Raw genomic sequence first — 27,831 nt, forward strand, 5'->3', positions numbered from 1 at the left:
GTGATACTGGGGACCTCAAAGTAGGAGGCCGTGATGAATCATCCACTCAAAACTTCAGGGTGAAGATTGTTACAAATGCTTCAGCCTTGTCTTTTGCACTGATGTGCTAGGCTCCCACATCATTGAGGGTGGGGATATTTGTGGAGACTCCTTCTTCTGTTTATTGTTTAATTACCCACCACCATTGATGACTGATGTGACAGGACTACAGAGCTTTGAACTGATCTGTTGGTTGTGGGATCACTTAGCTCTGTCTATTGCATGCTGCTTCCGCAGTTTGGCACACAAGTAGTCCTGTGTTGTAACTCTTTTGAGTACAAACACATTTCCATCTGTTCCTATTCAGATGAAGTTACATTGTTTCATAGTTTGCCATTGTGAGATTTGAACTCTTGATAATCTTTTAAATGAAAATCAAATCAACAAAATTGGGATAAATCAGGCACAGCCCCTAATTCAGGTCAGCTGTAAAACCAAGGACAAAAGTTTAAAGGAACCTTACAAACTTTAAATCAAAATGTGATTAAAGGGGTCAACAAAACACCCCAGTCCCGCGGTGCCCACCGAGCACGGAAGGCCTCAAGAGTGCCAGCAGACACCGCGTGCTCCCTCTCCAGGGACATCCGGCAGCGAATAAAACATGTTTCCATCTATTTCAGATGAAGATACATTGTTTACCATTGTGAGATTTGAACTCTTGATACTCTTTTGAGTAAACCTGTTTCCATCTGTTTCAGATGAAGTTACATTGTTTCATAGTTTGCCATTGTGAGATTTGAACTCTTGATACTCTTTTTTTTTGAGTAAACCTGTTTCCATCTGTTTCAGATGAAGTTACATTGTTTCATAGTTTGCCATTGTGAGATTTGAACTCTTGATCTGGGGGTTACAAACCCAGTACCATAACCACTTGGCTATTTAGGCATCTTCACCAGCTTGATGTTAATGTTTTAAGTTGGTAATTAAGCACAGCTGTTCCCAATTGGGGAGGATTAGGGAATCATTGCAAGAGTATATAAACCAATTCACTCTGGGTGTCTTTGAGGAATTGGGAAAATCTGTGATTTTGCTTTACTATCTTGGAAATAAGTCTGTTTTAAGGTACGGGCTAATGTCAGATTCATTCTTCCTCAACATACAATTATTGAAATTGACATGGTAACAGAGGATGAACATAAGCTTTGACAATTGGTTGATGAATAAGAAGTTTTTTTGCCTCTGGCCTCTGAGAGAAAAAGAAGCATACTACTGCTGGAAGACGCAGTAGCAGAATGGCGGAAGGATGTTGCGAAATCTCTAGCTTTGACTATCCACCAATGTTTTTTGGAGGTGGAACCATATCAACAACGGAAAAATGAAGTTAATATGTGGACACCAGTTACTTCATTACTGCGAAAGAAGCAAGCCATGGCTTTGGCTTTGTCATTAGCAGCAAAAAGTAAGGTTAGGAGTAAAGTACTTTCAGAATTGGACAACAGATGATTTGGATAACGAAGACGGATTGATCTGTCTATTGCAGTTTTTGAATACATTTTACAAAAAGGATGATTTGTTAGAAGCATATGAAGCATGGTCAACCTTTGATAGGTTTAAGAAAACGGATGATCAGTATATTATGGACTTTGGTAAGTGGTATCAGAGACTGAAAAAGTTTAACCTTGAAATCCCTGAGTCCCTGAGTGTATTGGCATTTAAATTACTCGATTGTGCATAAATTTCCCATGTCGATAAACTTTTGGCATTGACAGGGCTTCAATTCCATGGGAAAGACTCTCTCCTAGACCAAATGGCTGCTGCCCTAAAAAATTTTGGAGGGAAGCCATCATTTCCAGCTACTTTCTATTAAATACAGGCAACTCTGCGGTAAAGCAAATGATGGCGTTCTCCATGGTGGCTGAATTTTGAGATCGCCAAAATTCCAGTACAAAGACATTGGCTGGGACTTTCCGGCCCAGTTTCGGCCGGGACCCGTCGCAGGTGAGGCCACGCCCCAGCCAGAAGTCAATTGACTTGCGGCGGGACCGGACGATCCTGGCGGTGGGCGGGTGCAGAAAATCCCGCCCAGTGTCGCTGATGGACGGTATGAAGGTAGTTGCACTTTTAGCCAATTTGAGATATGAGACAAAAAGCAGATCTAGGATGGCAACTGTAGGTGCTTGAACCTGAGAAATACATGGGGAATAGTTAATCGGTGTGATTCTAAGTATCATTACACGATGAATTGCCTGCAGCGAAAGAATCGTGTTTTTGAAATAACTCATGAAACAATGCTGAAACTGATGATGGTGACTTCCATGAAGAAATTGTTGGTTACTGGGAGTTTGAATCCAGTGATGAATATTTTGATGGCTGATTCTTTCAACTGCATGTACCGCGTGGTTACACTTCCACAGCGTGTGGAGTGAATTGGCTTAACTGCTACCTGGAACCTCTGGATGAAGCAGATTGGCGATAGGTTAAGAAGTATGGGAGCTTCATCTACTTTAGGTTGGAGGATATGCTAACATCATCCAAGAGAGTCATCCTCCCTAGCTGGGTTCAACCTCTTCATCAGTACAGATGTGATCTCTAGTAAGATATCTCTATTGTTGAAAATTCAATTGAAAGAAAGCACAGATGAAGCTAGACATGGAGAATGACAGAGTGATTGTGTTCAGGAAAACTGTGGATCCACATTTTACTTGGTCAGACCATTATTGTCTGCCATTAAGGAAGCTGGATATTTCTCAGAGTTCAAGCAATCTTGTTAACTTTTGGGGATAAAAGTTTGATGGACATAAAGAAGATTCCTTGGAAGTTGCAAAGAAAATTTGCACATGCAGGGTCACAAAAATTAAAAGCTCTGCTGTGGGATGCTGAAGTGGTTGATAAAGAATACAACAACCTTACTGAGCAAATCAAAGTTCAATGTGACATTTGTGTTAAATATTGAAGGACACCACCACATTCTGAGTCTGCCACTGGCCAGGGAATTTAATGATCTCGTGGCAATGGATTTAAAAATATAGGACAAGGAATGAGTTTTTTTTTTTTACTACACTTTGAAGATACGGTGACTATATTTAGCCTATCTACGGTAATAATTGGTAAGGACAGAAAGAATATTGTCGATAAGGTTATGAACATGGGTACCAGATTAGGGACACCAATGAAATTCCTGAAAAATAATGGAGGGGAATTTGCAAATTATGAATTTCAGGACATGTGTGAAAATTTGAATATCATAGTCATGCATACTGCGGCTGAGAGTATGTTCAGCAATGGCTTGTTTGAGAAGAATCATGCAGTTGCAGAAGATGTTGGCCAAGCAACCAGACTGCAAGTTGCAAATGGCATTGGCACAGGTGGTACATGCAAAGAATTCTTTACAAATGGTTGGGGGGTATAGCCAGTGCCAGGTGTATGGAAGAAATCCGACATTGCCTTCAGTGCTACTGGATGCACCCTTGCTTTGAAAGTACTGCAAGTATCCCTGTTTTTTTTCCCCCATTCAAATGCCTTGCATGCAGGCAGGAAAGCTTTCAGCAAGGCGGAGGTTTCCAAAAGAATTAGGAGAACAGTGCGACAATGGAGAAAATCATCTGAGGCAGAATTTAGTTCAGGTGATCTGGTTTGTTATAAAAGAGAGGAGCAAAAGGAATGGAAAGGCCCAGGGAAAGTTATAGGACATGAAGGGAAAACAGTGATTATTCAACATGGGAATCAAACGATAAAAGTCCATTCTTCACAGGTCATTGGAATGAAGTATGAATTTGCGAATATTGACAATGTGATAGAAGATGATGAAGGACCATGTGCATCGCATACTCATATATTTTGTGGGGCACATGCAGAGAGACAAGATATAATGGATCAGAAGTTGGATATCAGTAGAAAATCTGATTGTGACAAACAGGAAGGAGCTATTTTGTTGGAGATCAGATACCCAAAGTGGATTCCTGGGTATCGTATCGTCCAGAATGATCAGATAGCTGGAGAGATGCAACAACAATGGAATGGGGAGGAAAATCTACTGGAAAATATAAGAATTGGCTGCATGTTCAGGATGATGCTCAAGCAGTGAAGGCCATGGACTGGGAAAATGATGTACTGGAATGGAAAATAAGGAAGTGAAGCCCTAGTTGCAGTAATGGGTCGCTAATGAATCTCGGTTGAGGAAACATTCATGCACAGTGGATAGGGCCTCTGACGGGTTAAGCAGGGGAACTAACCATAGAAGCCTGGAAAGACTTAAATAGGCAAGTAGGGCTTACAGCCTAACTAGATGACATAGGAAAGTGGAGAATGCTGAATCATTACGACAAAGTGGCAGAAGCAGGCATCCTCATGACCGTGAGGCTTTTGTTATGGCTGACAAGTTAGGGGATAAAGCTATATGGGAGGCTAACCAGAGGGAGTTGGACAGTTGGAGGGATTTTGGGGTGTATTTAGAAGCCCAAAATAGGTGTCAGCCAGTGTTATCACATAAGCGTGTCTGCACGGAAAAGGTCCTAATGGATGGCATTTATAAGGCCAAGGCTAAGTTAGTGGCCTGGGGATTTGAAGAATGCTTAACAGATAGAAAAAGACAGTGGATTTTCCCTCAGCAGGGAAGGTAGTTTTAATTTTTTTCGGCCCTTCTGGCAACGTTTTCATGGGAGTGTAAGTTGATAGATATAAAAGTTGCATTTCTGCAGGGGGAATCACCTCCAGAGGGAAGTGTTTCTCAAACCTCCTAAGGAGGCACCAGAGGTGGAGGGAAATCTTTGGAAATTGAATAAGTGGTTTGTTAAAGTGGTTTATGGTTTAAATGATGCTTCTAGAGTGTGGTACTTTTCATTCGAATTGGTGTTGGTTTGTCTCCAACTGAAGGCCATGTTTGACTTGTACCACAGCAGAAACTGGCAGGTGTCTTCTTGATGACTTCCTATGAGACGGCGTTAGTGAGTTTCAAAACAGATTTATTGACAGGATTAGGACAGACTTTAAGGCTAGGGGTCAGGTTAATGGGGCCATTAATTATATTGGATTAGAAATAAAACAGTATAGGTCTGAGGTCACAGTGGATTAGAAATAAAACAATATAGGTCTGAGGTCACTTTGCATCAGCAATCATATTTAGAGAGTGTTAGCCCTATTGCAGTCAGTCGGGCTAGGTCTCCACAAAAAGATGTTGACGTTCCCAAGGATGAGACTGAGTAGCTGCAAAGTCTGGTTGGCCAATAAACTGGTTGGACACACAGACAAAGCCAGGTCCAAGCTTTGATGTTCTTGAGCTGAGCACTATAATGAAACAACCCAAGGTCCAGGATATCTTACGGGCAAACAAAACATTAAAAAAGTTAAAGATGGAGAAATGTATACTCAAGTTTCCATTTCTGGGTGACCCTAAGAATATAAAATTGATTGTGATCATTGATGCCTCTCATGCAAACCTTATTGATGAATTTTCAAGTGCAGCAGGTTTTATATTATTTCTTGTGGGTCAAAATGGGAAATGTTTTCCCTTGGCTTAGAAACCCAAGGAAATAAGGTGAGTAGCAAAAAGCACCCTGGCCACAAAGACTCTCGCATTAGTAGAGGTGGTTGACATGGCATTCTTTTTACCTAAAGCATTAGGAAAAATACTACATGGGGGAAATGATGAAGGAAATGTCCCAATAGAATGTTATATTGACAATTGATCACTTTAGGATAACGTACACTCCACAAAGAGTGTGAGTGAAAAACATTACAAATTGGTATTACAAGTCTAAAACAAATGGTGGTGAGAAAGGTAATCTCTAAGCTCCAGTAGGTTGATACAAACCGTCAGTTATCAGACTGTTTCACCAAAAGGAATGCTTGTAGTGAAAAATTGTTGGGGGTATTAGAAGGATGACTCAGGATTGAGTTTTTTTTTGAAAATTAGTGATTTGTTTTTCTGTCTTCAGTTTTTAACTTTTTTTTGAAAAGGAAATGCACTTTTTTTGCTGAAAGGAAGGGAATCTGTTGATGTTGAAATTGTACTGCAGTGGAATACACACTTTAAATAGGTAATTAAAAACAGCTGTCCCTAATTGGGAATTGGGAAAGGATTAGGGAATCATTGAAAGGGTATATAAACCAATTCACTTTGAATGTTTGAGAGGCTTGGCCTAAATAGCCAAGTGGTTATGGTACTGGGCTTGTAACCCCAAGATCAAGAGTTCAAATCTCACAATGGCAAACTATGAAACAATGTAACTTCATCTGAAACAGATGGAAACAGGTTTGTACTCGAAAGAGTTGAATGTTTGAGAGGAATTGGGAGAGTTTGTGACTTTACTTTGCTGTGTTGGAAATAAACCTTTTTTAAGATACAGGCTAGCTTCAGACTCATTCTTCCTCAACATACAATTTTTGGAATTAACACCTATTTTTTATGTATCCCTTGTGCTGCTCCTGGCTTGCCCTCTTGCACTCTTCATGGAACCAGGGTTGATACTGAGCAAAATGCATTCTGCCATGTTTATAAAAAAAACTTGTAATATCAGATTGTCTCTTTGATGTAGATTCTGGTTTATTGACACAAACCAATAGGATTTCAAGTATTACAACTTCTTCAAGCTGTACTCCATTCCCTAAAGAATGGAACACCTACTGTTCTGAAGCGGGTAGGCACTTGAAACTAGGCCAAGCATTCAGGGTGGCACAGCTGTCCAAACAATAGACTATTCTGCGGGAAGGAAAGCACAGCAAGTGCTCATTTCAAGTTCAAGGCAGAGTGCCTGTCAATGAATGTAAGGGAGTAGGTGGTTAGACTTTTTTCAAGTGTAGATTTTTTTCAAATGTCAAAACCAGAATGTAAGGGACAGGTGGTTAGATTTCTTCAAGTGTCAAAACCAGTTTTTTTGTTTTACCAGCCAAAGCCATTTATATCACAGTAGAAAAGATGACATCACAAGCTGACAGGACATTTTGTAACATTTTTCATTGCTTTATGATGCTTTCTCCTTTGGAAAAGCAGTGTAATGCATGTGAACAAATACACAAGGCTGGTCAATGTAAGGGTCAACTTGCCTTTGAAGGACAAATTCCTATGATGAATCACTGCATTAAACCTAGATCTGCATTACAATACAGCAACTAATAGTGATATTTGAAGATGAGAAAACACTTTATACTTACCTTTCACAAATGTTCCTGACTCTTCATCAGGCATTCCATTTTCTTCACAAACTCTCAGACTTGCTGTGCTTTTAATGGGTTCCTGAAACCCACCGATAGCAGATGAAAATAGTGTGCAAGAGCAAATCCGATTTTCAGCCCTGTTTAAAATAGGGAACTCGACCTCAGCGGGGGGTGTGGGCATGTTTTGCACACTAGGCATTCCTGACCCACAAAAAAGCCAGAGGAAAGTAATGTGGGATTGGGAATGCGGTGGAAAACCACATTTCCTCCAAAAGAAAATCTGTGTGGCCATTTGGGCACTGAAATGCACCTCTGCACCCATATGAAAATTCAGTGCTAGCTATTTAAAATATTTTTATACGCTATTTTTGTTTCCTGCAGCATTGCCAAGGCAGAAAATTTCCCATGTATTTTATCAAGAATGTCTAAGCAACTGATACCTTTGACTTCATTTGCTTATGAATTGAATGTCTATTTTATTACCAAAATTGAAGCTTTTAAGTCAGAGCTGCCTCCCTTTGGTGAAGTCATTTGCAGAAAATATTCTATGCATCCTGGAACAGTTTCACTGTCAATAGTGGGAAAGGAGGCACATTACTTTAAACCAGCCTGAGGGCTGTTTTCAAACCACTTGAGCGTAAGAATCCACACTAGGATTTGGGAAATTTGTAATACAGCCTGTAGCACAATGACTCCAGAGAGTCACAACTGTCCACTGTAAACAGCCAGCTCCATTGTTTATTATTTGTTTTGAGACATACCCTGCATTTGACAGCCACAGAATAGCTTAGTTAGTACAGGACAAAACCCTCATTTGAGATTCGCCATGTCAACAGGCAAATTACAGGAAAAGCTGAATTAAATTTAAGGTGAATACCATTCTTGTTTTTGAAAAGTAGTAGTAATTTAAGTAACAAACTCTCTCTCTAGATTTTTTCCTTTCCTTTTTAATAAATCACCAATAATGAAATGCATGACTAAGAATGTACCTGCACACCATGGTTGGTTAGTTACTTTAGATAAATTTCTCACAACAATGTAACTCAAGAATAATGGCAAATTAGCTGTAGCATATTTCACAACACCCCTCATTGTGGCACAAGCAAATAATACATGACTTCTTCATAAGTGGAAATTGTAGTTCTTTCAGCCAATAACTAGAAAATTAATATTGTGATTCTATTTGTAACAGGCAAGCAAATAAATGAAAAACAGAAGTAACTCTCCTGTCACTTAAATTTTGGTAAACTATCTCCTGAAACAGCATGCTCAGTTTGCGAAGGAACAACAGGAAAAGGTGTGATGGATCGTTTCTTATGTATGTCACTGGGCTCAGCATATCAGGATTCATGCGAATGCTTACAACTAAACAAAGGGGGGGGGGGTGGGTTGAAGCAAAATACTGTATTTTATTTTCAGGCACATGACCAGCATATCCTGCAGGATATTTAAATAAGAGCAGTGGTTCATTGAACTATTTTCATTGGCTGTTAAGTGTTTGCTGTTCCTATGTCCATGCCAGTGTAAAATTCAATCATTAAAGGTTTCAGTTAATAGACCTAAGTACAACAAGTGGGCTGAGGTCTTGAATTTCAATAAACATAATACTATCTGCTGTAAATGCAAAGAAAATGTATTGCAATAGTTTTTACCTATAGATGGCAGTCTGGTCGTAGCTATAGGTGGCCCTTATTAGAAGACGGGTAATGTTTGCCAGAACAGTCATGAAGTCCTTCCTGTTTACCAGTGACATTGTGGAATGAATCACAAAATTCTCAGGTCGTAGAACTATCATTTTGGTGTGGTCTGTCAATGGATCAAGCTCAATTCTTTCAACACCATTGCTTATGAGGATACCATTACCCTAACAAACAAAATGAAGGACAGAATTAGTGTGTCACAAAATCTGCAAGATAACTTTGCCCTAAATCAAGTCTTCACTTGAAATATTTTTGCTATCCACTGAAAGATGTATATCATGCCTTGTAACACTTCAGTAAATGGCTTGGTAATCTAGAAAAATCTTCCTTGATAACTCAACAACAGCTAGTGTTTATATAGCACCTTTTAATGTAGAAAAAATTCCCAAGGTGCTTCAGCAAAGAGTGAACATTTAGAAGGTAGCTCATCAAAGCTGTGTGTTTTAAGGAGGCATTAAAGGAGAGAAGAGGGAAATGAAGAGGTGGAGGTGTTAAGGGTGGGAATTTCAGGGCCTGAAGCCTAGAAGGGACAGCAGCCAATTACAAGCTGAAGGGAAGGATGGATAAACAACAGGCCAGAGTCAAAGAAACAGAGTTCTGGATGATGTAGGGCTGGAGGTGCTTGCCAAGATATACTGTAGCATGGCCATTAGGGGTTCAAATATGAGGATGAAAATTTTAAATCTGAGGCATTGAGAGACCAGGAGATAATGTAAGTCAACAAGGACAGCATGCAAGCTAGGATTGAGGCAACATAGTTTGAAATGGACTGTAGTTTATGAAAGATATACAATAGGAAGCTAAACCCAAATCCTCCGCTCTTGGCCATCCATCCCAGCTGAGCAACCTGTCCTGAGCTTGGCAATCACACAACCTCATAATCCATCTGGTCACGCTTTCCTGCACTCTGACTCCACTCTGGGACTGGACCCTCCATGCTATCTGGTGTCTTTTGGGTTCAAGCCAAGACTTAGAATTTACTAGTTTATACTTAACCAACAATACATTTAAGGAAACATTTGTAAACCTGCAGTTTTGTCTGGTTGAACAATGGGAACTTTTTTTAAAAATTCATTCCTGGGATGTAAATATTGTTGATCAAGTCAGCATTATTGTCCATCCTCAGTTGACCTGAGAAAGTAGGTTGAAGGGTACCAGCTACACCTCTTAAAAGGTCTTGCATAAAATCCCAGTGTTTATCTCAGTGATCAGATCCATGCCAATTTTCCAGCTTTATATGCAGAGATAATACACTACGTTCTGTGTGCGCAGGAGTTTTATTTACAAGTGTTTTTTTTTTAAATGTCTGCTCTTTCATGCTTCCAGCTTGTTGCTGTTTACCTTCAGTTTTTCTGTTTCTTTACAACCACAGGCTTCACTAATATTACACAGAAAGAGAAGAGGCAACAGACACAAAATCAAACACCGAACAACTGAACAAACATCATTTCCCCCTTCTAAACTAAAGGAGGGACGTCTTGTGGTGCAGTGGGTAGTGCCCCTGCCTCTGAGCCAGAAGCTCCGGGTTAAGTCTGACTCGAGACAAGGAGTGTGCTTTCATAATGCGGCCAAACAGGTTGAATATCAAATTGTAGATCCCTCCAACAAAACCAGTGGCAGGCAGTAAGAGCATGAGAGATTCCTGGTCAGCCATGTGTGAAAAGAAATTGGAGCCTCTACCATCACTATCCGTGGCTCCAGGCTGTAACATGCATGTAAAAGTGTATGTTGCCACAGCAATTTGAACTCCTTAGGGCGCTGGTTGGCTCAGTTACCTGGATGGCCGGTATGGATCAGATAGATGCCAACAGCATGGATTCAATGCCGATTCCGGCTGGGATGAATTATCTGTGGTGGTGATCATGGCACTGTGGTTTGGATCTGCCTTTGAGCAGGGAGATCAAGGAGAAGAAGCTAAAGGACCTTAGTTTAAATTAAAGCAACAAACATATGTATATCAAGTCATTAGAGTTCAGTGTGTCCATTTTATTTAAGTACAGAAATAGTCTTTGAGATACGAAGATCACCGATGACATCACTGAGATCTATGAACTTGAGGATGAGGTTCTGTGTCATAAGCTCGATAAGGCAGATGACCAACATTGCGGTCGCTCATCAGCAATAGAAATGTATCTTCATAATCACTGTCCTCGAAATATCCTGCTCTACTTGTTATCAAGCATCTCACATTGCACTTTGTTTTGTCATCCAACTTATATGTGTGGGTACTGAGCAATTGTTTGATCTGCTTTGGTCTCGATAGAGATGATGCGGGTTTGTGGTCATGATTTGGCCTTTTAATGTGAACCAAAATTCCAGCTTCAAATTGTGGTTTCTTTGTGCATGTTTGCTTATCAAAATATGCTTTTGCTTTACCTAGTGTTTTGCAATTTTTTTTTCTCTGTCTTTGGTATGAAATTTTCATTGGATAACTGTTAGCACTCAAGAATGTTCAGCTGTGTGCAAAAGTTACGACAATCATAAGTTCTGCCTGCTTTCCAGTCAGAGAACGTGGGGTAGATCAATTTATGCAAAGTAGGATATGAATGGATAGATCAGACTATTTCCCACCAACATACTAACACTCAGACTATCCTTGATCACCCTGATTAATCGATCAATGCCACCATTCAGTTGTGGGTTGTGTTGTGATGTCAGATTATGGTGAATTCTGTAGTTTGTTAGGAATCCGTGAACTGACTAAAATCAAACTGTGGTCCATTGTCAGCTGTGATATTCTCTGGCAAACTCAATTACATTAACAACTCATCTAGAATGTCAATGGCTGAAGTGGTAGTTATGGAATTTGTTGTAGCGATTTCCAGCCATTTCCTATATGGATCATGAACAAAAAGCGAAACACATTGATAGCTGGGAGCTTTTTTTATTTTTCATTTACAGGATTGGGCGTCACTGGCTAGACCAGCATTTACTGCCCATCTCTAATTACTCTTGAGGTGGTGGTGAGCTGCCTTCGTGAACTGCTGCAATCTATGAGACATAGGTACATCCACAGTGCTGTTAGGGAGTTCCAGGATTTTGACCCAGTGACAGTGAAGGAACGGTGATATATTTCCAAGCCAGGATGGTGAGTGGCTTAGAGGGGAACTTCCAGGTGCTGGTATTCCCATATATCTGCTACCCTTGTCCTTCCAGATGGTAGCAGTCATGGGTTTGGAAGGTGCTGTCGAAGGAGTCTTGGTGAATTCCTGTAGTAGATGGTACATACCATCTTGTTCGTCGGTGTTGAAGGGAGTGAATGTTTAAGGAAGGGCTGCTTTGTCCTGGATGGTGCCAAGCTTGTTGAGTGTTGTTGAAGCTGCACTCATCACTGCACCCAGGCAAGTGGAGATTATTCCATCACACTCCTGACTTGTGCCTTATGGATGGTGGACATGCTTTGGGGAGTCAGGAGGTGAGTTACTTGCCACATGATTCCTAGCCTCTGACTTGCTCTTGTAACCACGGTATTTATATTGCTAGTCCAGTTCAGTTTCTGGTCGATAGTAACTCCCCGGGATGTTGATAGTGGGGCATTCAGCAATGGTAATGCCATTGAATATCAAGAGGTGATGATTAAATTCTCTCTTGTTGGAGATGGTCATTACCTGGTACTTGTGTGGCACAAATGTTACTCGCCTGGATATTGTCTGGGTCTTGCTGCATTTGGATATGGACTGCTTCAGTATCAGAGGAGTCACGAATGGTGCTGAACATTGTGCAATCATCAGCGACCAGACCCACTTCTGACCTTATGATGGAAGAAAGGTCATTGATGAGGCAGCTGAAGATGGTTGGGCCTAGGAGACTCCCTATGGAACTCCTGAGTGATGTCCTGGAACTGAGGTGATTGACCTCCAACATCCATAACCATCTTCTTTTGTGCTAGGTGTGACTCCAACAAGTGGAGAGTTCTCCCCCTGATTCCCAATGATTCCAATTTTGTTAGGGCTCCTTGATGCCACAGTCACTCAAATGCTGCCTGCATGTCAAGAGCAGACACTCTCATTTTACCTCTGGAGTTCAGCTTTTTTGTCCATGTTTGAACCAAGGCTGTAATGAGGTCAGAAGCTGGATGAACCTGATGTAACCCAAACTGAGAATCCAGTGAGCAGGTTTTTGCTAAGCAAGTGCTGCTTGATAGCACTGTTGAAGACCTCTTCCGTCACTTTACCGATGATCGAGAGTAGGTTGATGCGGCAGTAACTGGTTGGGTTGGATTTGTCCTGCTTTTTGTGTACAAGACATACCTGGGCAATTTTCCACATAGCCGGGTAGATGCCATTATTGTAGCTGTACTAGAATAGCTTGGCTAGGTGTGCGGTAAGTACTGGAGCACATGTCTTCAGTGCTATTGCCAGAATATTGCTAGGGCTCATAGTCCAGTGCCTTTAGCCGTTTCTTGATATCACGTCAATTGAATTGGCTGAAGACTGGCATCTGTGATGCTGGGCACCTCCGGAGGAGGCCAAGACGGATCATCCACTTGGCACTTCTAGCTGAAGATTGTTGCGGATGCTTCAGCCTTATCTTTTGCTCTGATGTGCTGGGCTCCTCCATCAATAAGGATGCGGATATTTGTGCAGCCTCCTTCTGTAGGCTGTTTAATTGTCCACCACCATTCACCACTGGATGTGGCAGGACTGCAGAGCTGATATCTGATCTTGTAGTTGTGGAATCATTCAGCTCTGTCTATCACTTGCTGCTTATCCTGTTTGGCATGCAAATAGTCCTGTGTTTTAGCTTCACCAGGATGACACCTCATTTTTAGGTTTGCCTGGTGTTGCTACTGGCATGCTCTCCTGCACTCTTCATTGGTCCCCTGGCTTGGTGGCAATGGTAGAGTGGGGGTTATGCCAGGCCATGAGGTTACTGATTGTGGCACTTCTGGTAGATCTGTTCAAAATCTATCCCATTTAGCACAGTGGTAGTGCCACACAACACAATGGAGGGTATCTTCATTGTGAAGATGGGACTTCGTCTCCACAAGGATGGTGCCAGGGTATCTCCTATCGATACTTTCTTGGACAGATGCTTCTGAGCAGGCAGGTTAATGAGGATGAGGCCAAGTATGTTTTTCCCTCTTGTTGGCTCCCTCACCACGTGCCCCAGACCCAATCTAGCAGCTATGTCCTTTAGGGCTCATTCAGCTCGGTCAGTTGTGATGCTACCAAGCCACTCTTGGTGATCCCAACTCAGCACATTCTGTGCCCGTGGCACCCTCAGTGCTTCCGACAAGTGGTATTCAACATGGAAGAACACTGATTCATCAGCTGAGGGAGGGTAGTACGTGGTAATCAACAGGAGGTTTCCTTGCCTGTGTTTGACCTGATGCCATGAGACTTCATGGGGCTCGAAGTCAATATTGTGGACTCCTAGAGCAACTCCCTCCTGACTGTATACCACTGTGCTGGCACCTCTGTTGGATCTGGCATGCCGGTGGGACAGGGCATACCCAGGGCTGGTGATGTTGGTGTCTAGGATATTGTCTGCAAGATATGATTCCATGAGGACCTTGCAGTGTCGACAGAGCTGATTGCCGTTATCGTTTCCGTTGCCTAGGTCGATGAGGGGTTGTCCGTCCAGTTTAATTCCAATTTAGACTTTGTAGCAGTTTGATACAACTAATTGGCTTGCTAGGTTATTTCAGAGAGCAAATAAGAATCATCCATATTGCTGTGGATCTGGAATCACATATAGGCCAGACCAGGTAGGAAGGCAGATTTCCTTCCCTAAAGGTCATTAGTGAACCAGATGGGCTTTTATGACATTTGACAATAGGGTTTCATGGTCATCATTAGGCTCTTGGGGCGGAATTTTCATGCCCATTGGTGTCGGGCGTCATGGCGAGCATGGGCGGACAATATGGCAGGAAGGCCAAAAATCAGTTTCACAGTGTCATGAAACCAGTTTGCAATCAACTGCTCCCTCAGTCAATGGTGGGCCACATTTCCCACCATCGGACATCGGGAGCTTCATTGTAATACATCTGCACATCATTGGCAGCACTCATACTCATCAGCACTAGACTTCACATGCATCACCACATCACTTTTAGAGGGGCTCATGGACAGATCTCTACTTACGAGACCAGCATAAGGCAGGGGTGGCTTTTCAATGGCTGCAGGGTTATGGCTTGCCTGAGGAATGGGAAGAAGTGACCTCAGGCGAAGGAAGAGGTTGCAGTGCTAGGGCATTACTGGGGAAGGGGGTATCCCAGGGTGCATGTAGGGACACATGTTGATCTGTGCAAGTGGCCTCAAGAGGTTGAGGGCTGAAGAGGCAGTCTCCAGAGCAGATGAGGCCAGATGGAGATGTGAGAGCGTGTATGAGAGAGTCAGTGGTGATGTCCCTTCAGCTGGCAGTGAGTGAGATGCCAGTGAATATGTGATGGGCTTGTGAGCTTGTGGACTTGTGATGGGCGTGTGAGTTTAGAGTGATGAGATGGTTGCCTTACCTAGGCGGCACAGATGTGGTCATTCATCCTTTTTCTGCACTGGATGGCCAACCTCTGTGCAGTGATGGCACTGACCACCACTGCCATTGCCTCCTAAGCCGGAGTGGTGACGCTGATGGGCCTCCTGCAGCCAGAGCAAAGGTAAAGGACATTGCAATGGGCTCCACTGTGTCCAGAAGGCGCCCCAGGGATGCTTCACTGAATCCGGGGGCTGCAGTCCTTGCCTTTCAGGACCAGTTCTTCTGTGCAGCAGTCCTGGGCTGTAAGCACTGAGAGGCGTGCATGCGGCTGCACTTTAAATATGACACCCAGCTTAAGGGAGCGGTGAAACGACGGCGTGACGGGTGAATCACAGGCCGCCTGACAGTGAAACAGCATGTTTCCCGAGAATGCATGAGTATTGAGGTAGAATTGAAATGATACTGCATGAAAACCTACCTTGGTGGTCAGTGAGTAAAACATCCTTTTTCCCGCCCGCTACCGCACTTAGTGCAAATCTGGGACAATACCTTAATTCCAGATACTAATTGAATTAAAATTTCATGATCTGCTGTGGTCCCAGAGCATTACCCTGCATCTCTGCACCACCGCCTATTTGCGCTTCTCTAAGATATCAACTTTTGAGTTGTTGCCATGGTTTTGTTGGCCATTGGGTCAGTTGTAGAGGTGCAGGACACTGTTCAACAGATTTTTCACGAGTGTACATGGTGCCCAATTTCTAATGAACTCTTCCATGTGACAACCTAATGCTGGCCACCAGATTTTCTCACAGATTGTTGTTTCATCCAAACAGCACCCGAATGTTCTTCATGCACAAGATGCAATACATTGCTATCACACTTTTGGGATAACCACACGAGTTCCACATATAATCCAGTTGTCAAATAATGTGAGTTCGTTATGTACTCTGTAATATATGGCCAGTTCCTCTTCCATTTTGTGAGGTGCCTCAGTTTTTAGGTACTGGCATATTTTATACAGTTCACTGTCTGTCACTGATTTTGCTTTAACTCCTTTTCTGTGAGGTTGCTTGTAGGATGGTAAACAGCAGACTGAGCTTGCAGTTCCACAAGGCAATATTATTGGTTTCACAAAGTAAAGGTCCATGTCACATGACTCCCACCTCTCCTGTCTTTCACAAGGGATGCGCAATCCTCATCTGAGTCCCCAAGATAGTTAACTGTTCCTACCATTAAGAATTGAAAGGGAGGTTGTGGGGCCCTTTGTCCTCGCAGACGAGTACTCCAGTTAGCCAACCAGGGTTATGAAATGCAGATGGCCTTTTTATAACTTTCTTTGAATTTGGTCTTTGCAGTCCATGGGGGGATGGGGGGGGGGGTCATTAGTGTCTCTTCAGAGGTAACAAGGTGCAAGTTTTTTTAGATGCTGCCATGGTACATCTTTTTGTTTGAGGGTCACAGACAGACATAGCTTCAGCCATTTTAAAAGGTCTTTGTCCAATTTTTAAACTTTTAGAAATAGCCATGAGGATATCCATATCAATTTTATAAAAAATATACAGGGTGAGTTCTTAGTCCCTTCACAGTGCTCATGACCTTGGACGAAAAAAAAATAGTTCTATTTCATTGTTGTTTATGTGGTCTTATGAAGGAAGAATAGTAAGCGAAGAAGTGTACCTGCATTCTCTCATTCACACTGGCATATCAGACACACAGCTAGCAGGGGCAAGGGCAGCTACCTGCTGCATTTTCCCTTATCCAAGGTTTAAATCTGGGTGAATGTGTCAGCAAGGATACTGTCCTGTACTGGGATGGGGATGTTTTGGTGACTTGGGAAGATTAAAATCTTCCATATGAGAAAGTCTATTCGGGGCTAGAGTTCTGGGGGAGAATTCTCTCCCCGTCGGGTGGGCCATTCGGGAGCAGGCGCAGGTGGCAGCAGAGCTGATTGCCACCCATGATCGGCTCCGTGCTGCCATTTTACTTGGGCGGACCAATTAAGGCCCACCCAGCATGAAATGCGGCTCCAAAGGACAACGGGAGCGGGCGGGCAGCGGTAGTACTGCAATAACTGCCGGGTCCAATGGTGACCCGGTGGCCTATTTAAATAGCGCGCAGGCAACCTTGCAAAGGCTGTGAATCATGGCCAACAGAAAGGCTCCCCAGAGCGCTGCTGGTGAGCAGGCCAGGCAGGAAGGAAGGGCAGGAGGGCACTCTGCCCCTCTTTTCTCTGATGTGTGCCTAGCTGTCCTCCTGGAGAAGGTGGCAGCACGGTGGGTGGTCCTCGTTCCTCAGGACGGGAGGAGGTGTCCCCCCCACCTAACCCAATGTGCCTGGGAGGAGGTGGCAGACATAGTCAGCTCCCATGACATAGTGCGACGCACGTGGATCCAGTGCCACAAGCATTTCAACGACCTCTTGCGCTCAGAAAGGGTGAGTACCATGTTGGCATAGGTAACTTAACACAGCAAATAGGCTTTCCCCCCATTCCACCCCCACCAATTCTGAGTGCAGTTAATGCATTGAATCATTCACAGCATGTCTCCCTCGCTGGATGGGCCAGCAGATATTGCCCATGCCTAGTTCATCCTGAGAGGGTTGTGCTGAGCTGGGTTCTGCACCCACAGCATGTGGTAGACTGACACTCACAGTACTGTTTTGGGGGCTACCTCAAGGATCTGTACCTAGGCACAGTGCTGGTTCTGCAAATCATCTCAAAGTCAGGCTGCTGACATGCTGGGAGAGGAGCTTCCAGGTGGTGGGGCACCTATACATCTGCTGCCCTTGGCGTTTCACATGCTTGTGTGTCCTTGCTTCGCAAGATTAAACTGTGTGATGCCAAATGTAATGGAGGCAACATGTGGACAAGGAGAGTGTCACCCTGGCTTCTTGGTGTGAGTGTATGGCAGCTATGGGGTGATGATTCACTGGAGCCCTGCAATGTTTCACTCGGGTGGGGTGGCAGGGATGCGATGGCAGTCCAGATATAGAATGGACAAATCAAAGCTCCTCTCTCCTTTTCAGGAGAAGACCGCACACAGCACCATCGAGCGGATGCAGACTGGCAGAGGCCAGGCCCAGTTGACCATAATCACCAGACACAAGCAGGAGGCGATGGAGCTGGAGACGTGCCATATGCCCAGGTCCACCAGTGCCGGTGAGGCTGGGGTGCCAGGAGGAGGTAGGATTGCCATGCATTGAGATCACCATGTGTGTCCCAGCAGCCATTGCCACTGTTGAATGTTCAGTGATTGAAGCTTCTAACATGGGTTGTCATTGATTATGGAAGGATGAGCACATACTGATCTGGGGACCAGGCATGCACATTGACATTGTCTTCACTTGAGCTAATCAAATGTCCTTTTTTCCCTTTCAGCACCACCAGAGCAGGGCCGAGAGGAGGAGGCAGAGGGGCCACCTCTGACACCTGAGGGCCCAGAACATTTACAATCGCCAGTGTCACACCCTCTCAGCCAGGCAGGCACCAGCGCAGATACTAGCACCTCACTGGGAATTAGATCATCGGCTAGTGTCCCGGGGCATGGCAGTGAGGGCACTTCACACTCACTTGAGGTGCGGTTGGAGACAGAGAGTGCCCATGGTGCCAGCACTGGAGTACTGCAGATGACCAGGCACACGCTCAGTCGATGGCTAATGATGTGCCTTTGAAGTCATCTGTGCGGCAGCAGATGCTCGAAATCCTGCAGGGTATGCGGGAGGATCTGGCGGAGATATATGAGGCAATGCATGGCATGGTCTCCGTGCTGGAGGAGTCCATACAGAGCATCACCAATGCAATGAGCCTCATGACCGAGTGCCATGCTTCCTCCACGGAGAGAGTGGCAACCCTTGTGGAGAGGCTCCTCCAGGAGAACAATCAGGGCTTCCTGGGGATGTACTCGGACCTGCAAGCCCTCACAGCGGCATTGATCTCAGCTGGTCAGTGCCAGTGTGGAAGATGTATTAGGCACCAAGTATCCCAGCTCGGTGCCCATCCATCAATGGTGAGCATGGAGGTCCGAAGCAACCTCACGTCGGAGAAGGAGTTGTCTCTGCGGGCTCCTTTCAGGGTGCTCCGGACGAAGGCAGCAGCTCCTCTGCCCCTCTGCCAGTGACCATGGGATCCGATGAGGCTACGGCGACTGGGGAGATGCCAGCCGTGGAACTGGCCGCTCCCTCCCAAGTGGGGCCATGAAAGGCTCCACGGGCCAGGGGACACCCGCCAAGGTCATCGAGGACAACAGGACAGCACAGTGAGCAGGTTGTCTCGAATGCCAGTGCCAGCGAGGGGGAAGCAGCTAGATGTAGCACCCGGAAATGTAATCTTAAGGCACCTTAGGCACACCATGGGCTTTTCACTGGTGGTTTTATGTTGCCCCGCTATGAGTTGATGACAAGTTGATGTGATGTTGAACACCTTTGCATTCAGTTTCTTTTCTGCTTTATTTTGTTAATTCATTAAATGCTTCATGTGTGAACATTGCTGAGGGTGATCCCTTACTTCTACAGGTGGACAGGGACCCATGATGTTATGAGTGACTTGTTTGTCATTGAGTTTTATTGACAAGGCACATAGTTAATGTACCTAACCAGGCAGATATTGCTCTCAGTATCGAGTATGGAGTCTGCAGCCCTGGCGTGTATTGGAGGTTCATATGTGGTGGCCAGCTGAAGGTTTGTTGGATTAAAGCCTCCTGGATGTCCCTGCCTCCCTGGAGGATGCCCGGGTCAGCATCACCCCCTCAGCATTCTCCTGAGTGTGCTCATCCTTGGACTCACTACTGGCCTCATCGTGTGCAGCCAGAGCAACTGCGCCTACATCTTCTTCCTCCACTGCGTCCCCCCTTTCTAGCACCAGATTCTGGGGAGCGCAGCATGCAACCACTATCAGCGACACACAATCTTGGGGTTATTGGAGTGCGCCCCCCGAACGGTCCAGGCATCGGAAGTGCATCTTGAGAAGACCGATGGTTCTCTCCACTACAGCCCTTGCAGTGCTGTGGCTCCTATTGTACCGCTGCACAGCTTCTGTTCTTGGATGGCGGAGAGGCATCATGAGCCACGTTTTGAGGGGATAGCCCTTGTCATCCAGCAGCCATCCATCCAGCCGGGCTGGAGCATCGAAGAGCTCCAGCACCTGGGAGTATCTAAGGATGTAAGCATCATGGGAGCTGCCTGGGTACCTTGCACAGACTTGCAGAATCTGCATCCTGTGATCACACACTATCTGCATGTTCATGGAGTGGAAGCCCTTGCTGTTGACAAAAGCACCGGGCTCACCTGCTGGCGCCTTGATGGCCACATGTGTACAGTCTATTGCACCCTGGACGCGGGGGAAGCCAGCAATGGCTGCGAAGCCTCTGGGTCACTGTACCTGGCTGGCCTTGTCCCAGCGGTAGTGGATGAAGGTCAATGAATGCCTGAACATAGCGTCTGTCACCTGCTTGGCACAAATGTGGGCAAGTGATTGGGAAACACCGCAAAGATTACCCACCGACCCTTGGAGAAAGCCGGGGGCATAGAAGTTGAGGGCAGCCAGACCTTCAACACCACTGGCATGGGGTGCCCACCCACACAATTGGCACAGATCTCAGGGCCTATCATCTGACAAATGGAGGTCATGGTCTCCCTTAAGAGATGGAGCCTCCCTCGGCACTGCACCTCAGATCTATTGAGGTAGCTGCTTCGTCGCCTGTAAACCCTGGCAGTAGGATAATGGTGTCTTCTGTGGCCCCTTCTGCCTTGTACTTCCTGTTGGCCCTGCACCCCTTGTGCCTGCGCTTCTCCCAAAGGTGGCTCCCCAGGCGGCTGAATATGGGCTCCTGGCCTCCTCCCCCTTCTGGCCCTCCCTTCCTCCTTAGAGGAGGTCCCTCCAGTGGAGAGCACAACTCCCATTCCCAGGCCAAGGGAAGACTTCCTGAAACAAGCAAGGCCCCAAAAATGACGTTTACTCCAGAGTCCTGACCTGAAGCTTGTTACTCCTGTCCAAGCAGCTGTGAAGAGTTTTGAAGTATTGCTGCTCACACAGGCAAGTAAATGTCTGACAAATAACACTCGCAATCCCACTCGCCCTTCTTATCCCGCTCGTGGATGAGGTTTATAAAAAATGTGTCCTACCCGCCTGCCTGTTGAGCCCATGCGATGACCTGAAGATCGCAGTTCCCGAAAAATCAGCGTCAATTACTGGCTCAAGGGCCTTAAATGGCCCATTAATTAATGGCAGGCGCGCATCAGAGATCATTTTGCGCATCATTTTACACGTCAGCCCCCCACCCCCGCACGCTGACCTGAAAATTGTGGCCCTGAGTTTCCCCTGTTCGGGATAAGCAAAGCTACTGGTTTCAGAACTCTGCCTGTTCAACTCCTGATCAAGTATCTTCAAAAGAATCTGAGGGATGTTACTGGGTGGTTACCATTCAATGGGTGAGTGATGGTCAAGCTGCTCTGGGCTATCCACAGGGGAATGCTGGACATCTCACGCTGTGAGTGCCAGTGTTTTTGATCATGGGGCTGAGCTGCTCTTGACCAGCCTAGCTCCTCCATGCCCACCTTGGTAATCCTTGGGTTCAGCTATTCAAACCCAGGGACTGTGGTTAGTCTAATTGTCAGGAGATTGGGGTGTTTTAAAGGGACTTTGTCCTCTTTAGGGAATTCCGGTTCAGTGTCCAGCTCAGGTGCTAGCACACACGCTGCCTATGTCCCGGAACAGTACAATGGACTTGCTCACATTTCGGGACAGGTAGAGGACACTGTTCCTGAAGGGAGAAGACTCCAGAAGCTCTGTTGGAGTTTGTCCGGCTCAGACACACACAGCACCATGCCCTTCAAGGGGTAAGATTTGGTAGTGAGAGCTTCTGCCTGCTCTGCTGCACTATCTACTGGGGCATCCTTCAGGAGACTATTCATATGGAGCCCTATTAGACCTACAGGCTTCCCTTGCAATCTCCAGCACTCAGGTCTGGAATGGCCAATTTTATGGCAATGGGAACATACCTGTCTCTGGGGTTCTCCCTTTGTGCTGCAGGGAGGCTTCTTGCTCCCTGCTTTGTGTTTTCTTTTCTGGGTGGGGGCAGTCTTTCCTATCTAGATCACCCTGCTTATCTTTCCAATGCCCATGGGAATGGTTTGGAAAAGGTCTGTCTGACTTTTCAGTCCTATGGATAAGATTAGCTGCCTGCTGTGCCTGCTGCATGCCGGGCTGTGAGGGTTCTCTGCTCCTCTAAGTGCGTCCATAGTTGGAGGGTAAGCAATTTTTGAATTCCTCCAATCAATACCAACACATACAATCCCTCACAGGCGAGTGGGATTCTTAGGGGCCTTACCCATGGGCGAAAGTGATTTGTTTCAGCTGTTTGAACTAGATGTAGGTCTATGTGGGCTTCTTACCAGCATTCTGGAATTGCTGGCAATATGCATCCAGGACTAACACGTAAGCACTTATAAAATCAGCATGTTTACTTTCTCTACATTTATTTATTAATTTACTCTTTTAGAGAATATGAATCACCATAACAGTGTAAAAGATGACCTAATTACAGGAAGGAAGGATAAATAACTTGCTTTTATAAAGCACCTTTCACACCTTGGGACATCCCAAAGTGCTTCGCATTGAAGTACAATTCAATGAATGTCCAAGCAATTGTTTCATTGGTGCTTATTAAGAGATAAACATTGAGAATGACATTGGGAGAGGACCCCTATCTTCTTCCAATGGTGTCGTGACATCTTAGAATGGTAACATGAAAAAAAGTTGGTAAATAAGTTTGAATGCTGCATTGAAATGCCATTGTAACTTGGACTTACAATATGCTATTGTAATTTGGAGGCAAAGTATTTAGAGAATGAGGCTGAGACAATTTACAGCATGGTTGCTATGGTGAGAGAATAGGGAGAGAAATTTATAGAAGAAGCATGTTTATTACTTCATCCAAAAGATGGCACCCCCAACAATACAGCACCCAAGCACTCACTCAGTAAGCACCGAGTTGACAGCACTGTTTCAATGCTCAGCTCTCTGACAGGAGCCTTCTGACTCAGAGATGAGAGTGTTAAATTCACATTTACTTTTCATTAAGGTTAATGAAGAGAGGACAATATGCCTCAGTGTAATTAGATCAATACCTCACATATATATAAATATTGGTTCAAGGCTGGGATAGTGAAAATGAGCATCGTTCATGATTAAACAATGATTTTATGAGATAAAAGGATTTTCTTACATGTCCTACACTTCAAATAAAATTAATTTCAACTTATAGCTTCCAAATGACCAGACTGGATCATTAGTAACAATTCCCTTATGCTTCTGCATTATTCTTGTTTCATGAACATTTTAATAAATGCTTGATAATAACTGATGCACTTGTTCTTTGTGTGATTTAACAATAAATAAAAAGGTTAAAAAAAGAATCGGCCTCTAATTTGAAAAACACAAACAAAGTGAATTATAAACACCAACCTCTAAGAAGATTTGAGACTTTTGATTGTGAGACAGATATCCTGTGGAGTCAGCAGAGATGGTGAAAATCAATTTCCCTCCATAGGCTGTCAGCTGGAGTCAGAGAAGCACAATAATATGTTTTTAGAAAGTTCTCTCATACTGATTAAAACATGCACTTGAGATGTTCTCGTAGGGCATTGCAAAATCTGAGAATAAAACCCACGTTAATCTTTAAATTGTTGTCATTTTTCATATGTATGTCAGTCTCAAGAAGCATTTTAATGTAAAATGATAACTTTGCTAATTTATCTGTGATATAATGATAACTCATTGTAATAAATGAGAATATCAAGGTCTTGAATTGAACTTTGTGCACTAATGTGCCTAATTATTTTTATTTCAGACTATAACTTTTACAGCACCACTATTAACAAGACTTCACTGAAACATTGCAATTTCTGAATTATCAACAAGTTTTTTACACATGGGAAGTTGTGTTGCTTTTAGACAACAGTTAGAAATTGATGATTTGTGTTACACCCAATTTGTGAAACTGCCCATATCAAGAAAAGGGCACTGGCAGAACCCATTTCATGAACTGGATAAACCCATTGCATAGATCATGAAATAGGCAGTTTAACTGCCTCCTTCATGAAATGGCCAGTGCTATATACGAGTTTTAAAATCTTATTCATGGAATTGTTGCTCAAGCCTGTTGCAGTGTATAAGCTTAACATCATGTACTAAGTTGCCCAATAACAGCATGAGCATTGTAAAATAAAAAACAGGAAATGTTGATAAAACTCAGCAGGTCTGGCAGCATCTGTGGAGAGAGAAACAGAGTTAATGTTTCAAGTCCATATGACTCTTCTTCAGAGCTAAAGAGCATTGAACATTGTAAATTTGGGAAAGCAAGTTTGTCCACAAAGGCACAAATGATAGTTGGTGGAAAGTGTAAAATTTAATATAAGTTTCAAAACAATCAGTTCATATCTGCCTATTTGACTTCAAAAGCTCACACAGTAGGTGATAGAAGGTGTGCAATTCCATGCTGGAAGTGAAATTAACATGGTGTTGACTTCAAAGGCTCATATGGCAAGTAAGACTTAACAGTTCAATGGTGACAAGTTCATCTCTGCTTTGCTGTAAGCAGATGAAAATGTGATGGCATTCACACTTTTTGTAGAACCAGTATTTGGCATAGAAATCTATTGTTACTAGCATAACCCCTGCAAACGCTGAAGATGGATGACTGTTTTGGGAGCTGTACTGTTTTCTGGTCTGCTGAATATGAACAGAAGATCATTGCTATCCTCAAGCATGGCAAAACTGGACAGAAAATCCCAAGAGACAAATATCACATCCTGAAATTTTGTGCTTACTTCTCTCGGTGGTGTGGACAAGGTTACCAAGAGCAATGGTAAGTATGTGGCTACCAAGGAAGCAGCCCTAGACATCTTGCAACAAGACACATTGAAACTGGCCATGGTGGTGAAAAGAAGACTCATAAGAAACTTTCTAAAAAGTATGCAAATATCCCACGATCTCTTATAGGACAGTACATCAATCGCTGTGAGAGATGTATAAAAAAGTGCCGCAGGCAGGAGACAGCAACAGGAGTGGTTGTGAGACCTCTGTCAATGACTTGAATGAACATGGACAAGTAGACCTGGTTGACAGGCAGACTATGAAGAACAGAAGTTATTGGTTCATATTGCTTTTCGTGGAGTACCTGAACAAGTTCCATGTCATTCGTCTGTGGAAATGGGCAGTTTCACAAATTGGGTATAACACATACATGCATATACACACACACACACACACACACACACACACGCACAATCAGTGCTGTGCTACTAATAAGTATTGTAAAAAAAATGCTGGATAAATATATGATTAGAAAAATGATTCAAGGACAACATGAATAGCTACAGCTAAGAAAGATTGAATGCTGCATTGGAATGCCTTTGTAAATTGGACATATCATTTTTTATTTATTGTGGTTAGATGGAGGGAGAAGTGGAGAGGCAAAAACATTTACAGCGAGAGACCCAGACAATTGACCGCATGGTTGCCATGGTGAAAGAATGGGGAGGGAGATTTGTAGAAGAGCATGAGTCAGAGTAGCAGAGAGTTTTGGAGGATTGTCGAAATGAAAGAGCTAATAAAGATATGGGTGATATTGTGAATGAGGATGAGAATTTTAAATTTGGGCTATTGAAGGACTGGGAGCCAATGTAGGCCAGCAAGATTAAGAGTGACAGATGAATAGGACAGTGTGGGTCAGGCTGTGGTCAGTATTGTTTTGGATGGACTGAGGTTTCTGCGGGGTGATGGATGGTAGGGCATCCAGGAGACCATTGGAATAGACAAGTCCAGAGGTGACAAAGGCACGCACGAGGATTTCAGAGGCATGTGGGCTGAGGTGGAGGTGAAAATAGGCTGTCTTTGTGATGAGGTTGGAAGCTTAGTTTGGGGGATAACAGAATGCCAAATCTGAGAGCAGCTTGGTTCAACTTGACGCAGTAGCCTGGGATGAAGCTGGATTCAGTGGGAGGTGTACAGAGATTGTAGCGGAAGTCAAGGTAATGGCGTCAGTCGTCTCAATGTTTAACTAGAGGAAAATGCAGACTCAAATTCAAATTCAAAACTGGATGTCAGACAATCAATCTGACAACATAGAGGCAGTGAAAGGGTAGAGCTGAGTGTACTTGTGGTAGCCAGCTCCATTTCTTTGGATGATGTTATCAAAGTACAGTATGTAGAGGAGGATAGACCCTTCAGGAACTTCTATACTAAAAAGCCATTGTGGGAGATGCTCTGGCTACAATTGGACAAGTAGGAGCAGAATAAAGGGAGGTCATTGCACTGATCTGGACAAAGAAGAAAAGGCACCGGAGGAATATAGAGTGGTCAGTTGTGTCAGTGGTTGCAAAAAGGTTGAGGATCATGAGGAAGGATTGTTTACCATAGTCACAATCAAAGGGAATATCATTTATGACCAGGTTAGGATCATTTTAATGCTGAGGCATGGGTGGAAACCTGGTTGAATAGATTCAAATGTGGAGACAGATAGACACAGATTTGGGAGGCAACAACACATTGTAGCACCTTTGGAGAAGAAACAAAAGTTAAGACTCAGTGGTTGATTTGAAGGACAGTGTGTGTGAGAGTGTTTATTTTGCAGGAGACGATGGCAAATCTAGTTTTGGAAAGGAGCGGAAGACCATCTACACACAGGGAAGAATTTACAATGTTGGCAAACATGAGGCTATGGAAAGGAAGTTTGGTTGATAGCAGTTTAGTGGGAATAGAGTCTGGAAATTAGGAAGTGGGTCTCCTCAGAGAAAGTATTATGAGAGGAGAAGCTAGATAAAGCCACTTCGATAAAAGGAGACCCGGAAGGTGGTTTGACTTGGTGAGCATGGGGAAGAGGCGAAACACAAGAGACACCTGATTGTCATTAAGACTGAAAGCATCCAAAGAAGTCCATGAGCTTCTTATGTTAGTAGAAGGTAATGGTGGAGGGGACTGAGGAGACTCTTGATGGTAGAGAAAAGAGGCTGAAGTGATCTTTTTGCTCTAGGATGATTCTTGACTAGTGAACAATTTTGATACAGGAGAATAATTGGAACTCTTATTTTTCAGAAATAGCAGAATAAGCGAATGATACAATTTCTTCTAATTCTTCATTGCCAAAAAATAAGCGCCAGTTCAAGATTCAATTCTCGGATTTTACCCAAAGTGACGCCAGAGCTGCTATAACTTGCCACAAGGACACTGGTTAGGCAAGGAAATTAAGAAAGATTCCTACTACCGTGGCCCTATACTGAAGGTATATGTGTGTAAACATCACAAGGATGACATGAGCATCAAATATCATGGCCTATGTAGTTAAGTAGCCTGTCAGCAATCATAATAAAGGATCAAACATGAAATCTGACCATCTGGGCAAGGCAGCAGAAAGCAACTGGCACTGAAGAGCTCTACTGCAATGAAACTGTCTTAAGAAGTGGATGAAAAATTAGAGAAAGACTGCCACAAAGTTAATTTCAATGTGATTTATACATAAAACAGTTTCTACTTACTAATGCGCAAGATAATTATCTTAAAACTGTTTTTGTGGGACATCTCCTCTGGAGA

General features: G+C 43.9%; 1 protein-coding gene across 2 annotated transcripts in view; it reads right to left on the reverse strand.

The window, feature by feature from the left end:
* lama2 (laminin, alpha 2) overlaps positions 1–27,831 on the reverse strand; it is a 588,604-nt gene that overhangs the window by 306,792 nt on the left and 253,981 nt on the right. For both annotated transcript variants that reach the window (XM_041187590.1, XM_041187589.1), the window contains exons 13-14: positions 23,707–23,799; positions 8,784–8,995 (exon numbers count right to left, since the gene is read on the reverse strand). In XM_041187590.1, coding sequence (XP_041043524.1) covers positions 8,784–8,995; positions 23,707–23,799 — 305 coding nt within the window. The remainder of the gene's footprint in view (positions 1–8,783; positions 8,996–23,706; positions 23,800–27,831) is intronic.

The sequence above is a fragment of the Carcharodon carcharias genome, chromosome 5, assembly GCF_017639515.1.
Source record: "Carcharodon carcharias isolate sCarCar2 chromosome 5, sCarCar2.pri, whole genome shotgun sequence".
NCBI lineage: Eukaryota > Metazoa > Chordata > Chondrichthyes > Lamniformes > Lamnidae > Carcharodon > Carcharodon carcharias.